The following is a 16542-nucleotide window of genomic DNA, read 5'->3' as shown; positions in this document are numbered from 1 at the left end:
AATTCAATTACTGTTTTAAAACATTCTCCTATGATTGTAGTGTATTACCAGTATAGTAGTTTTGAAGTTACATACATCTTTTTTAGATTAAAGAACTTAAAGTTCATCCTAACACTACTACAAAACCTGATATCTCAACAAACTCCACTATCATATCACTTTCAGAAGCTACTATGCGGCAGAAGATCAGCTATTACGTTACGTCACATTTCTAGTTCATGATCACAAAAAATGACTCGGAACGGGGACTTGGTAATCCTAAGGACGCAACAATCTATGAAACTGTCATGGGGAATAGTAATATTTTAAAAGGTCGCAGCTTCCGTTACTTAGGGTATATAGCTATTTAATCAGGTCAGTATGGCAACCATTGGCATTCTGTCACCCCCGTTACGTATAGTTGGTTACTTCTTGGGTGTTGTTTGTTTTCTTTATACATGCTATTATCAGTGACGAGTAGTACGCTCCACAGCTGCAACACCGATGAATTCGTCGGCGATTGGACATTTTATTCCAGGGGTTCTAAACAACGGGCCCGCAGACCCATTCGGGGTATGAAGCATCACATGATGGGGTACGAGATGCATTGTGGAATTGGGCCTACATTATGTGGAATATTTTCTTGGTCAATTTATTCAACTGAAAAATATTCTTCGCGCTACGCATGATTTTATGTGAACGGGTTTTCTGATTTAAATGTAAGTACCATCAGAAATTGAGTTGAAAATGAACAATCGGTACGAGAAATCTTATTAAAAGGGGAATGATCAATAAAAAGGTCAAGAACCAATGCTATTACTATTGCACAATAATGATTATGTTCAAGTTGTTATTGATATGTTTCAATAATAATCGGAGGCAAATCCAACACTGATTTAATTTGACTTTGTCAATGACAGGAGCAATAGCAATGGCCTACTTATCACGACTATATCGAAAACCCGGATTAGGCCACACCGCTCAAATGCCCTGATGTCGGATCAATCTTCAGTAAACTTCAAAATATTCTACATGAAATTGTGGCACGTCAAAGGTACACAGCTGCAATATTATAACCCTATAGTTTTACGATGTCATGATGCGTCCTCTCGCATGATGTCTATAACTCATTATTTTAACAAATTATGTCGGCACAATTTTATTTAAATATTTGAAAATGTGATTGTGTACGTGTCAAGCGTGAATAGTACAATAGTATATACATTTTCACGATGTTTGGGGAATGCATGTCTGCAAGGTCCCGTCAAATAAGGCATACCTGGAAATTATACATCGAATTTCCATCGCTGATGCTGCGGCCCGCGGCGTCATCAAAAACTAGGAAATCGGCCCGCGCGCACATTTGAGTTGGAGACCTCTGATTTTAGTCATATTACAATTCATCTGGCATATAGCCTAGATCAGTGCTCTTCAACCGGGGTTGTCGTACACCCTGGGGTGTACCAGAATTTGCAAACGGTGTACCACTCGGATGGGGTGTACAGGGGTGTACCAGATCCGAATTACAATGAGCCGATGGCTAGCTATCACAAAGGCAGGTTTATGGGCCAGTACAGGTTGACGCACAGGTTAATGAGCAATATGGTACGGTATTATCTCAAGTGTAATACTGTACACCGCTTGATTGTGATGTCATAAGCATTTCTCCTATTCATTTAGCCGTCGGCAATAGACCAATGGATCCGTTTGGTGTTGGAAAGTATGCAGTTAACAAACATGTTTTCAGCTAGTCATTTGTCTTTTAGTGATTTTTGAGGGAACCGCCGCGATAGCTCAGACTTCTTGAATCGGTACTTCCTACCCGACGTTAATAAATACCGCAATGCACATAAATGAAGTGACGTAGCCAGCCAGGGTCGAAACAGCTTCCATGTTGAAATCGAAAACCTTTTGTTTTAAAATGCCGATTTTATGTCCAATATTTCGCCATACATTTGCAATTTAGTATTTTGTTATTAGTGATGCAAATTAGCGACAATAGACTGTGTATAGCAGCATACGATCTGAGGTTACTGACATCTCTCGCAGCCCAAGTGCTACTATCGACTGTGTGTGGTGTGGGGAAGGCCTGATACGCAGTAGGCTGGTGCGCCTGCTATCATCGCTGATCTGAATTACCGCTTCTGCAGCAGTAACTTTACCTACTCTCTCCCCAATACTGTTACATTTAGGTTGATTATCGTTCGTAATGTCATGCTGTTTTGGGGCTGACACGAAATAAATTCCAATTTGCGTGGCAGGCGGCTTAACTGGCTGCGAATAGACTCTGTGACCAAATACTATTTTATTCAAATCCAAATTTTTTATCTCCGCTTCTACTGGTCGGAATTGAAACAAATTTGAATAACATCGTTTTTATAGACAACCTAATACTTTCATGGGTGAACAGTAAAATTTGAAATTTTTCGTTATTTATTTTATATAATAAATAGAAACTTTCTTCTCCCGTAGCAATGCGGCTACCGGTTGGAATTGAACCAAATTTGGTGTGTAGGCTTAAGTTAGGTAACCTAACAATTTTATCAAGTAGCCAGTACGATTTGAGAAAAAAAGTCATTTTTGAAGACCCCTAATGAACAGGGGTGTACGAGTTTTGAGCAAACGTTAAAAGGGTGTACCACGTCGAAAAAGGTTGAAGAGCACTGGCCTAGATACCAACCCGTCACAAATATCAAACAACATAACTAGGTGAAAAACATGTCAGTGGGCATCCGATCCGCAACAACGTCTTGTGCTGCCATCGGCGGGAGCAGAACCTTCAGACAGTTCAATTATTGGACGACTGTCGAACATGCCCGGACAGGCCGCTGTAAAGTCGTCAGCGATACGCTGGAATAATTCCGTCACATTTTCGCCAGTTTTGCTTGAAGTCAAGAAACAATCTCCGTTGAACATTTTCAAATCTTTTACGATAGCTTGGGACACATATTGTACCAAGTCCATTTTCGTCCCGCAAATATACACCTGGCACTCTTGGTAGGCTTTTAATTCCTTAATCCAATATTCGGCTTCGTGGAATGAGCTGGAGTCTGTCACATCGCAGCAGATGATTGCAGCCTTAGCGTCGCGGTAATACAATCGTATGATGCTCCGAAAACGTTCCTCCCCCATTGTATCCCAAATATGGAGCAATGTCGTTCTAAGAAAGAGAAATGGTCAAGTTCTATAAAGACTTAAACAGGTACGCAGACAGAGCAGACTCAATCTCTCGATTTAAAAAAATAGTAATCAAAATTCATCATATAGTTGCATAATGAATGCAATGAATGTAATTTAGGAATGGGTGATTATTTCTAGGCTTACTTGGAGAGAAGCAAGAAGCAGGCCTACCCGCCTAGTACTGAAATTCGCCTAATCTACCTGCAGTTTTTAAATGGTAGATTACAGTTCAGGTCAGATTGAAGCATCTGATGTGCATCTGCCTGATTTTCCAATATTGTCAGACTTCTCAACTCACCTCTTATCAGTCTGCAAAGTCTTGGTGGCAAAGACAGCCCCATAAGTGCGAGGCAGAAGGGGTTGGAAACGTCCTGTGAGCAAGCGACAAAGAAGAGTTGATTTACCGACTGAGTCTGCACCAAGTAAAATCACTTTGCACACATTCCTACCAGTTACAATACGCCGCTTCATTGATCCAACTCAATATCTGCAAGTTTAGGATAATAATTAAAATCTACTACAAGCTCTGGCATCTCCAAGAGGCAGTACAGTGCCAGTTGCATGTATTTTGTTGAAATTACATAGAAGCACTACCCTTTTGACAACACACTGCATTTATATGATTCATTGTGATGCCACTTCAAGTCTATATTTGTTAGTGTGACTCACCAGTTGCTATAGCGCATTGCATATAACAGAATAGTGTGATCGAAGCTAAATAAGACTAAACTAATATCGCATTCAGAAGCTTAAAGGTCAACTATATCGACCAAAACAACTTTGGCTGATTCTGCAGAGTTCTTCGTGCTGATTTCAATAAAAGGTATCTTACCTTCTAAAATTAAGTATTTTCTGAGATATCGAGCTGCAAAAGTCGCAAAATGCCGCCATCGGTTTAAACAGGGCATACCGAAAAGACCTGAAAGCGGAAACAGCGGAATACTAACCCTAAAACGCGGAAACAGCGGAAACATTCAAAAATGCTGAAAGAGCGGATGCAGCGGAAAACTTAACCATCGATTAGATAGCGGACTTTGATACTGACTGCTGACTGTCTAAATCGGCGGAAAACGGAGCGTAGCTGCAGTAGCGGAAAAGTTAACCGTACTAGTTTGAGGCGAATATGACGGAAGATTTGACCATCGATTACATAGCGGAATTTCACTTCGTTTCCATGTACGGCGGACGGACGGCCGAAAGGCCATGACGCATGCGTTGTACATGTTTCCATGACCAGGTGTAATCCAACCGTGACTTGGCCGAACTAGGTGGGCGAAGCGTTTACGATGACGATTTTGGCTTACTTACTCAGTAATAATTCCATAATAATCACAAGATTGCGATAAATGACTCCAAAGGCATGAGCCGATTCGACTTGTAGCGGCCATTCGATCAATCGAACAACCCGCTTTGACCTGGAACACGTATGCCTTAATCCAACATGTTAAATGGTCATAATGAACCACTTGCTTAAAACTAATAGAAGTTAAAATAAGACGGGACAAATATGAAAATTAGGTTGCATATCTTAGTACGTGGGCGTTATAGATATGAAATATCGTGGTCCGATAATTTCGAGCGCAGACTAGTAACTTGTTGTCTAGTGGTCTACCGGCACTACTGTTTCGTCGTCGTGATTCAGGCCGGACTTGGACGGACAACTCGAAAATTTTCAGCTTTTCCAAATTAGATTAGAATTAGAATTAGAGGTGCACAGTTATTTCCAAATAGGAGTAGAATTTAGAATCAGAAAATCTGAATTCTCAAAAACTGTGAAATTGAATGAAATTGTGAATGGGAAATAGGCTAAATGCAGCAAATATCTGTTAATATAAAATCTCATTGCATTCCCATAACTGCGAGAATGGTTAACGTCTGTACAGTAGGACTCTTCAAAAATGACTTTTTTTCTCAAATCGTACTGGCTACTTGATAAAATTGTTAGGTTACCTAATTTAAGCCTACACACAAAATTTGGTTCAATTCCAACCAGTAACCGCTTTGCTACAGAAGAAAGTTTCTATTTATTATATAAAAATAAACTGTAAAAAATTGGAAAAATTTCTGTTCACCCCATAAAAGTGTTAGGCTGTCTATAGAAACGATGTTCACCAAATTTGGTTCAATTCCAACCAGTGGAAGCGGAGTTATTGCCGTCGAAAAATTTGGATTTGAATAAAATAGTATTTACGGTGACCGATTCTTTGTTTATTTATTATAGTTGTGCTCACCGTAAACATTATTTTATTCAAATCCAAATTTTTCGACGGCAACAACGTAAAGTTTTAAAAACTAGAATGCTGTTCGCACACTGCAAGCGACTATAATGCTATCACAATTACTGCTGATACTGTACGGCGTAAGTAGGTACGACGATGGCGGCTTGGCACTGTATTTCCCTGCGCGAGAGGGATATTCTTGTTAACTCGCTGCAAAATGCCTCGGACAAATGGGCATTTTCAGGAGAACAATAGAATTAGAGCGTAGAAACATTTAACAAATTAGATTAAAGTTAGATTACTGGCCTTTTGCTCTAATTTAGTGAAATTAGACAACTGGAACGTTCTAGTTGTCCAAGTCTGCAATCATCGGCAGTGCGTAAAACCGCTATCTTACATTTGAACGCGCTTTAACTGCGTGGGGATTAGTCGGTATTGCCGTTAACACAGCTTGAGTGCATTGCATAGTCGTAGGAGAATTATCGACGCAAAGATACTGTGTGCCATCGAGGACCTTTGATGTTATTCAAATCATATGCTGGAATTCACGGAGATAGGCCGAATAGCTATCGTGCTCTTGTATCGATTTAGCGATCAATGTACGTCCTACGATTGTATATTAGGGCTGTTCAGAAATAACTTTTTTTCCCGGATTCAAGCCATTCACTGATTAAATTGTCAGGTTACCCTAAAAAACGCTGCACACCAAATTTGATTCGATTCTAACAAGTATAGGACCCCGCAGATCCAATTAAAATTTTTAATTTATTAAGGAAAATTGGAAAAAAAAATTTTCCAAATTTTTCTGCCAACCCCATGAAATTGTTGAGCTGTCTTCAAAGACGTTGCAAAACAAATTTGAGTCAATTCCGACCAGTAGAAGCAGAGTTATATGAGTTTTTCGATAAGAATTATCGGATTATCCTTGATCGGTGGATAATCCGCGATTTATCAACGAAAAACTCACATAACTCCGCTTCTACTGGTCGGAATTGACTCAAATTTGTTTTGCAACGTCTTTGAAGACAGCTCAACAATTTCATGGGGTTGGCAGAAAAATTTGGAAATTTTTTTTTTCAATTTTCCATAATAAATTAAAAATTTTAATTGGATCTGCGGAGTCCTATACTTGTTAGAATCGAACCAAATTTGGTGTGCAGCGTTCTTTAGGGTAACCTGACAATTTAATCAGTGAATGGCTGGAATCCGGGAAAAAAGGTTATTTTTGAACAGCCCTATTGTATATCTATATGGCACAAGCACTCGCTATATTGTGTACCGAAAACATGTGTACTGGTTTTGATAGTGCGCGGTCTATGCGATTTGAAAATATTTCAATAGAAAAGTCACACCTGCGTTGCCCGCCAAAGGATGCGCGTAATTTGTCACTATCGGACATTATCAACATCCGACATCTTTCGGTAGTAAATCCGTGGTATTGTCGATGCGGCAGCGCGGGTCTAAGGTCACAGGAAATGCCAACGTTGTATTCATCTTATCGGATGTGTCTGCGGTGATGATAATATTGTGGTAATAATATTGTAACCGACTGGCGTGATATACGCGTAATATGGTATGACTCATTGTGGTATGATTAATAAAAACCCGTGTACTTGAACCCACGTCTTGTGCGATGACTTTTCCCATGATTTGTCATTACTTGGTTGGTGTCAAATTTTACACGTGGTTTCATAGGCCTGCACTATATTTGTAATTCTATAAACTACAAATCTAGTTAGACGATTAACTACTGTTTTTTGACTAGTCTTAGTTCCAGTTGTGGATGTTGAAAAGTGAGTGGTCCTACTTCTAGTTTCGGATTGTGAAAAGTGAGTAGTTCATTATTGCAATGCATTTTGTTTTTCATTTTGTGTAATATTGGATGTTTATGAATATTCATGTTTTATCGAACGCTCAATCGATTGTGTCGAAAAATTAATTTGTCAATTTTTGATTAACTTGAACACGAGGAAACTTGGATGCGTCATTGATTTATCTGACAACGACCTTGTGACTTATTGAAATGTATCGATCGTTGTATCGTGAGTTTGGAGTTTATTATAATAGTATGGTTCCCAGACATATTGTGAGTGAAACTCCGTGTGAAAAACATCACGTCTGTTGCAAAAATCTTGCGTAGTTTCCGAAGCTGTTCTTCCGAACTTCATGGAAATTCAATCCGAAACGACTCCGACTCCGTACACCATTGATACCATTACCACTGCGCTTGCCTAAAATGCGGTCTGCACAGGATTCTAATCAGGGTGTATGGGTGTATCATTTGTAAAATACGGGAGACATTATTACATTACATTGGAATGAGAATGACATCCACACCGACACAGTCTCTTCCAAATTATTAGAATTAGAATTAAAGGGAAACAGTTTCTTCTGAATTAGATTGGAATTAGAATCAAAGCTAAACAGTTCTTTTCGGAATTAGATAAGAATTAGAATGATATCCATACTGTTTCTTCCTAATTTAGTTGAACTAGACTCGCTGAATTCGCGAATATTCAAGTTCAGTCCGTATCATGAGCGAGAATAGCAAACGTCTGTATAGCAATCTTGGCTCGAACTAGAAATTTAATGTGAATTAAAATTGAAGCACACAAACATTTCACTAATTAGACTGGAATTGTAATTGCAGCAAATAAATAGTTCACAAATTAGATTTGAATTAGAAACATTTCACGTATTAGTTCGGAATTAGAATTCGAGCAAATAAATATTTCACAATTTAGATTTGAATTAGAAATCCGGCATTTCGCCCCAATTAGCTTGAATATACAACTAGAATTATGTAGTTGTAAATATTGCTACGTACAACGTGCGTGCATCGGTTTGTAGGAGATGTTTTGGCGAACTGTCGCTACCCCTCGACTATTCGGTTGATCCAGATGACAGAACGGCAGCTAGTTTAAGGGAGCCGACGCATGCTTACATTTCTGCACCAACGGGGCGTGTTAAGAGGGTAGAGGTCTCTACAATAATAGCATTTGCTTCCCAAAGCCGGCTTTGATATTTGATGGTGTTTTGATAGCGCTACATCCAAATTTCTAGGCCGCACTGCTAATAACCGGATGCAAGTCCGAACGGCAAGTTTTGATGCGCCCTAATAATGCCATTGTTTTCATAGAGGTACCGGTATGTCTAAAAATAGCCCAAATAACGCAAATAGCCGAACCTGGCATAAATTATTGTTCGACTGTTTTGTGTTTATTTTAGCATGGCAGAATACTAAACATACCTGCAATCACCCTCACCCGTATCGCGTACTTGGCCATTGTGCAATTGTGCATTCGCGAGGCTTCGAATTTGCAATGGCGGTCGCCAATTTGCTGGCTACTTGACTTCATATTGGAGAAAATTTTGCAATGCGCATGGGCCATGATTTATCAACGGAATTGATAGTTGCGATATTATTTTCCACTGTGGACGCAACCTATAAGATAGCAATTTTGTAGATGCGTAACATCCCTGGATTATTTGTATGACGCACGTTTTATAAACACTCTTCGGTATTTTGGTAGGTTGTCATCCTAGTATTGTCTCGTACTCCTGTACGTAATAACCCACGCCAAGTTCAATATTGATATACATACCGATACGGCAACAAGCAATATAATCATATTCATATTGCTTACTTTATTCCACTGTAAGCTTTTAGGCCGACTCTACTCACGAGCAGACGTCATTCACTAAATGCGGTTAACCAAAATCGAAATTGCTGTTTGTGTGGTAAAAACGACATGTGATCACACACGCTAGCAGACAACATAACTACTCATAGTTATGGTATACCTGAGAAAAATTTGTCTACATAATTATCTGAATAACAACACAACATGAATTAAATATTCCCAGCGCATAGATGATAGAGATGTTGTTTCTAGCGACAGAAGATCGGCTGTTGCAGCTTTATATCAATGTATTATTTTCTGTAATATTGAAGTTTTATACCTCCAGAAGTCTGTATATTACGATATCCCAGTAAAAAATCATTTTCGCTTAACTTTGAGGGGGCTTGTGATTATGAATTATTGGTTGTTCAACCTCCAGTTTGGTGATTCCGTGTCCTTGAGGCTGTGCTATTTTCCGTAATATTGCCCAATCCCAGCAGGCCTTTGTCATATTAGTGCAGTATGTTCATCGATATTCCAAATGGAATTGCGACCGCGCAACGTCACCACGACTTGGCATGGGGCGGTTTCGTCATGGGATAAACTTGGCGCGTTCGGTAATCTGCTACATCCTGATGGGGTTTTAACCGGTAACGGCCGACCGTATTAGTGTTAGTCAGGTTACTGGGTTACATATTTTTGCTTTGATAGTCGCGGATAGGGGTGGGTGAAATCGAGTGCCTGAGTGAGTGGGTATTAGTCTTCGAGTCAGTGAATATTCGGGGATGTCGTCATAACTGTATAAAAGAGGTTGGTAGTTCAAATATGCACCTTTATCGTGCCACAAGGAATTAAATGCCGGCTCTATACGATATGTGACAATGTTGTGGGTCGATCACGAATACACGGATATTATGTAAATTTCAATAACGTGCGAAGCTTTGTAGGCCTACTATGTCTTTCGTGTGCTGGGATACCACCGAGGCATCCAGTGTTTATCACATCTTGTTCGTAGACATTGATGATCAGTTTCACTGCGCGTGATTAGTTATTGTTGCCGTCAATGGCTTTCGTCCAATGGCGTGTGTTGACGCCTTAGGGCTGTAATCACATCCTGAAGCTTATGCAGCGTTAAGATTGCAAACGTACATGGTCAGAGACTCAGAGTTGGTCAACGTCATGTTATTCATGTAGAAATTGGGAAGACTTTTAATATTTCAAAGCGATTCTTGCAGCTGCGTTTCTCGAAATACGCGGTCATTTCTTGAAAATCCGCGCCGTCGATTTGACATGAACGAATGTCGAAAATCTATTCACGCGGTGGGGAAGGTAATAATGACGCGTAACGCTCCCAACGACACCCTTGGGTATGACCGCAACAGATATGGCACAGAAATTGAGGAACAGATTTTCGGTGAACATATAAAACGCCCATTTTAGTCATATCTATCGAGCAGCTCATGGAGTTATTCTGGAATAGCGGTTATCTTATGTATATCACAGGAAAAAAAAATCAATTTTTGCTAACAAATCTTTCCAAAACACCAATAAAACATCTCTAAACAGCATGTGCTGATATCAGTAGAATATTTCATCACAGACGACCATTCTGTTGACGTGAGTTTGAAGTTTTAGCAGCGAAATTGCTTCGTGATTTCTCTGATTTAAAAAAATACAAATTATGTTATTAACCATTTAACTAATTTGGAGGTTTCTCGAACTCCTTGAAAATGCTTTGTGGACCCCAGGTTTAGAACCCATGTTCTATCTATTATGTATTTGGACCAATAGTGCATTGATACTGAAAGAATACGGAACCACCTCGGTGCAAATATACACTTACATCGGGTCTGCGAGTGTAAATAAATGCCTATTGCTCCATTAAAGACTTATTTTGATCGGTGGAATTCTTCGGCGCGCGCCTCATGAAAAATTCATGAACGCCTTTGAGCCTGCGCAGCCGTTTTCGGACCGATGTTTGTATATGACGATTGTTTGTTCTATAGCCAGTATTTTTTGTAAATCTGCCTGCCCTACTATCGTGTTCCGATAATAATTTGTCGGGTATGTCGAAGCGACATTCATTTCTCGTGGGACCCAATACTGTTATTATAACAATCGTCGTTACGGTACACACGCGGCAGTGCGTAGTGGGGTTATTGATGGTGATTGTATCTGCGCTCGTTTCAAACGTGCTGGAGCTGTGCTGAGCTCATATATCGATCGAATGCTGTTTGGACGATGCGCCCGTTTGCTCAACTTGGCCGGGTTGGCGAGTTAAGTTTATTCCTCGAAGACGCTATTGATTTCGAATGTTAGTAGCTCATATTCGTAGTGAATAATTCATAGCGTACAAGAGGAATATAAGGAATTATCAGGGGCAAATTGAACGAAAATATATTGTGTATTCTCGTGGCGCGTAGGCTATATCTGATCATGCAGACTATGTATTACGCGTTTCACAGGGGTCACGGCGTAGCGGTAATCTGGGAAAGAGCATATTACAATCATAATGTCATGTTTCCTATGTTCCTACAAGCGCGGATTCATAAATATTCAGTTACACTTGTAGACCTGATTCAATTAGTTGCGCAAGTAGCTGTGTATTAACGGTAATTCGACTCTTGATGCAGGCATGGTGGTTTTTGATTGGATTCTTCTGACTGGTGGTTCTGCTCAACCATTATCTCCTTATTATACGTAAATGTTCAAGAGAATGATCCTTGCCTTGTAGTATTTTCAATACGTGTAATACGTAATACGTGAAATAACAACGATATTTGTGACATTTATATAGCAGATATCATCGTGTGATTGTACGATCGTAGTACCATGGAAAATCGCGGGTATTTAGTATGACTTAGCAGCGCAGGGAGAGCGTTATCAACGGGTCATTATATGGTTTTATGTCACTCTTACAGAATATTGCGTCCTCACATCAAATATATCTTCATCACTTGGCTGCTACGATGATGTTTGATACCTAGACAATCGTGTCTCGTATTGATCATATTGGATAATATATTGTTATTGAACAATCGTGTACATTATACAATGTTCTTTCCAATTCTCTGCTAGTTGCTGACGATTACCCCCGGTGAGTGTCAGCCGAAAATATCCGGGTTTGTTTCAACATGAATATATTATTCAATTGTATATTGAGGTCCTGTACCCCCAAGAAGCTCTTCAAGTGATCAGATTGCTCACACGCCCTGGCCAATTTGTGTATACCTATCTACTTCGTATGATTTGGATTTTCCGCGATGAATCGTCTTGTGAAAGCGCTTGTCATAACACGGGCCTTCTGAATCGCCAATATGTGTCTCCCAGCGTACATCCCCTTCATTATGTACTTGACCGATGATTTCGAAACCGCGTCCGTTGGGAGAAAAGGGACGCGTCGAACATGTCGCGATGGAATGAGTGTACTTAACGATTGACGGCTCTATCAAAATCGTATCGTAATTAGTAAACTATGACACGCTCAATTACCGAATTACTCTCGGTGGCTGTGAAGTCCGTCGTTTGGAATTCTTATGTTATAGTGGCGGTAAACGATTGCTTGTACTTGCACGTCACGCCTGTTTGCCTGTGATTGTATAATGTATGTTGCCAGATATTGCCAGTACAAGTTTGTTCCGTTGTCTTTCTTGGCGTAAATCTCATTTACTCACCACATGTTGGCCGTAAAGGGTGTTTTTAAAGCCTTCACCCTTGCCCACCTCACAATTTCACTATGAACAACCCTTGATACGCCACCTATCTGTCAAGTGTCAACTGATATCGATCATTAAAAAACCTGCCATATCTCACGCGATCGATCATTAAAAAACCAGCCATATCTCACGCGAAGTCCAAGATGACAACGTTAGGGCGGTTGTGTGCAGGCTTGTTTGTAACAATATAAAATTTTGAGCTCTTCTAGGTTAAATTATAGTTACAGCTACAGGTATCCAGTTTGTTTTTCCAATTGTGCTAAAGTTAGAGTTATAGCTACACAGTATTTTTTAAATTAGATTACAATTAGAAATACTGGATTAGCGAAAACTTGGACATCGAGTCTTCATTCTTATAAAAGCATGATAATGACAAAAGTCTGGACAACAAGCCTGTCTCGTGTCGCACTATACAGTTCTGTTCTGTAGCATTTTCGTGAAAACTAGAATTAGTTTATAGAGTTAAAATTAGAGCCAAGACAAATTTCCTATTATAGTAATTCATTGACATTCTTCTCACTTTGCAGGTATGTGTCTGTGTCAGAACGGGGAGCAGGTCGATCACGTGACCGACCTCGATTTTCGCAACTGCAACCTGAAGCAGGTGCCGCAAGAGATTTTTCAGTTCGCGCAAAGCCTCACCCATCTCCAACTCGATTCCAACACACTGTCGGACTTGCCGAAGGTAACGGATGTTATTAGAAACTGCATACACATATATGCTCTGCTCCACTATGTTAATTCCGCGCGTCAAGTTTTATCCTCCAAAGTGTATGCGTCCATGTAAAACTATAATCTTTTTCCTAATTAGATTAGCATTAGAATCAACTGAATTCGCGAGACTTGGAAATTGAATTAAATAAAAAATGACTTTTTTGAAAAACTGTACTGGTTACTTGATAAAATTGCTAGGTTACCTAAAAAAACGCGCGTCAATTTTAGCTCAATTCCAACATTTAGTGACATTGCTATAAGATGAATATTTAATGACATTATTTATTATAGGTCTACCCACCGAATATACTATGATGTAAAATATTAAATTTCAAACATCAATAACTTTTTTTCAACTATTTTGAATTGAGTCAAATTCGTTGTGCAACCTAACAATTTCATAGGGTAGCCAGTAAAATAAAAAAAAAAATTATAGTCATTTATATTAAACAAATCCAGAACTTTTTTTCTCTTATAGCAATGCCTCTATGGGTTGGAATTGCACCAAATTGGTGTGCAGCCTTTATTTGGGTCACCTAAGAATGTTATCGTGTAGCCTACAATTTGAGGAAAAGTCATATTTGAACACCCCTAGTATACAGCATGTTGGGTTCTTTTTGCACGACACAGTCCTCAACAATAACATTGGTTAGATTAGAATTAAAATTCGTGCATAGCAACATCGGAGATGATATTACCCCTTACCAGTATCTCGGTCTATATTAAGTCTAATTACGCAACTAGAATTATCTCATTCTATACTAATGCGCGGATATACCCGGCATTGGCGGGATGAAGCGTAATCTGATCCCAATCGCGAGTTTCTAAAGCCGTTATCCCGCTGCAGGACTATTTTTATCCTGAAATGTCATGCCTGTCTTCGGCTGTGAGCAATTCCAGAACAGCAATGTGTACAAGTTGAGTCCATTGTTTGTAAGTTATATTATCACGCTGCACGCCAGTGTACAACGCGAAAGCTGTGCACTGTGCAGTGTGCACGCAGTGTGCAGCACAGTTGTGTTGCTTGAATCTATCTGCATAAAGTGCGAATGGTATAGCCTTTGAGAGTTGTGATAGTTTAGTTTAGCCTTGGCCATGGTATTGAATATCGTGGGCCCCGTTTAGCGTACTCAATACCAGGGATGGATGAAATGATTCCAGCACTCGATTCCAAATAACAAATAATATCTTGAATGTTGCGTGGAAGTCGCGTAATGTTTTTGTGGTCGCATAAAAAGTATATGTTTTGACTTTCGGAATCACCCATACCGTTACGACGCCGCACTGAGTAATACTCGCTGTGTGGTGTGCGCCTTGTGTCTAGAATAGATGCCGTGTTTGCATTTACTGAATCTTTAACGGAACATCCATATTCAAATTCATGGTATGTCCATGTGATATTCGTAGCAGTAACATAGTTTACGCTGTCGTCTCGCGGAAACGCGGTTGTATTCGTGAATGGCGTAATCCCTCCGGGAATGCTTCTAATTAACCTCGATCGCCTTAGATCCGTGGTAGGTTACCGCACAGCGTCTCGGGTCAAGACTCTGTGCTTGAAACAGACTTGTGCACAACAATATAATTAGTTGGCGTTCAAGTAACTACTGTTCTTCGAGTAGTTTTAGTTCTAGCCAATTTTGAAAAGAGAGTAGTTCTAATTCTAGTTGCGTATTTTGAAAATTGTGTAGTTCTAGTTCTAGTTGAACTTTTCAAAAAATAATCTAGTCAGGTGTTCAGGTGTTGTATTATGGCGCGGATCGTGAAACCCAAGTTCTGTTGTGTAATGTTGTCGCGTCCATCGCTAGCTCTGAGTCATCCCTACTATATAGTGTCGTAGCCAGAGGGCGGGTTTTGGGGGCAGGAACCCCTTCCTTCACAAACTTGAAACCCCGTCATTTTTAAATGCCGATTCTATCTCCAATATTTCTCCGCTCGTTTGCGAGTATGATCGGTCGTTAATTGGTGGCGTTTTAGTAGTTAGTTACTCAGTTGCAAATTTCTAAAAATAGGCTACTTAAGTGGTTCTTGTTGTAGTTCTAGTTGCGATTTTTGAAAATTGATTAGTTTGTACGGAATAAGTCTGACTTAAGCGTAACCTTTCGTGTTCTTTTTCGCAGTCGCTCTTCTCGTGCAGCAGCCTCGAATATCTCACCGCCAGCGACAACGACTTGGGCGCTCTGCCGGCCTCGCTGGCTGGCCTCTCCAACTTGAAGTATCTCGATATATCGAAGAACGGTGAGCGTATAAATTCGCTGCTCGACGGGTATTGATATGCTCGCGGTATTCCGATGCGTATTCCAATTCCCAAAGCGCGGTTGATGTGGCAATGGCGTTTGAATATGATAGATCGTTCGGCTGATTTTATGTGTTATGCTATTTTGCGGTGTCGATCACAAAAGTAGTCAGCTTTGCTACTCAAGTAGGAGTAGGAGTAACGCCTTTGATTTGCACTTGATTGCAAGTAGAGATAGTGATGTAAAATACATCTCAAAAGTTCTTGGATATTCGCTTCACGGATATAGTTGCCGTCACACTCTCTATCTGCCTGCTTGTATATATTGGATATTCTTATAGTAGATCTGCCTAAACGTTTACTCCACCACCTAGAAGCTGACTGTGTCAGCATGATTTCAGTTACTGTTTTAGCGCGGCGCGCGGGCTGTATACGCGGAGAAGTGATATTAAATCTGAAGCTATTCTTCGATATTTCAGTGGTAGAAGACATTCCGGACTGCATAAAATGCTGCAAAAGCCTGAGCGTGCTCGACGCCAGCGTGAACCCGATCGAACGGTAAGTGGCGTATGTACGATAGAGTCGGACAAACACCAAATGTTCAGTATTTCAAATTATATTAGAATTGTAATTATAGCTACAGTTTTTTCCAAATTAGGCTAGAATTATAAGTATAGCTACAAGTTTTTTTTTTAAATTGTATAACAATTATAATTATAGCTACACAGTTTTTTTTCCAAATTATACTAGAATTAGAATTATAGATACAAGTTTTTTAATTATATTACGGTTATAATTATAGCTACAGTTTTTTCCCAATTAGATTAGAATTAGAATTATAGCTACACGTTTTTTTATCAAATTAGAATTACAATTAT

General features: G+C 39.7%; 2 protein-coding genes across 6 annotated transcripts in view; one reads left to right on the top strand and one right to left on the bottom strand.

Moving 5' to 3' along the window:
- Positions 1–16542, top strand: part of LOC145435565 (uncharacterized) — a 68940-nt gene that overhangs the window by 29271 nt on the left and 23127 nt on the right. For all 5 annotated transcript variants that reach the window (XM_080312846.1, XM_080312844.1, XM_080312845.1 and 2 more), the window contains 3 exons: positions 13245–13402; positions 15549–15666; positions 16144–16222. In XM_080312846.1, the coding sequence (XP_080168972.1) occupies positions 13245–13402; positions 15549–15666; positions 16144–16222 (355 nt within the window). The remainder of the gene's footprint in view (positions 1–13244; positions 13403–15548; positions 15667–16143; positions 16223–16542) is intronic.
- LOC145435530 (ras-related protein Rab-24-like) lies at positions 2034–3958 on the bottom strand. Its single transcript, XM_080312800.1, has 2 exons — positions 3458–3958; positions 2034–3139 (listed from the first exon to the last, which is right to left on the bottom strand). Exons 1-2 carry the CDS (start codon positions 3628–3630, stop codon positions 2701–2703), a joined length of 612 nt encoding a protein of 203 aa, XP_080168926.1. The 5' UTR covers positions 3631–3958; the 3' UTR covers positions 2034–2700.

The sequence above is a fragment of the Botryllus schlosseri genome, chromosome 3 (assembly GCF_051294905.1).
Source record: "Botryllus schlosseri isolate E-star chromosome 3, Bs_hap1, whole genome shotgun sequence".
NCBI classification, from domain to species: Eukaryota; Metazoa; Chordata; class Ascidiacea; order Stolidobranchia; family Styelidae; genus Botryllus; species Botryllus schlosseri.
The sequence above is the reverse complement of the archived record's forward strand: the minus strand, read 5'-3'. Positions and strand labels throughout refer to the sequence as shown.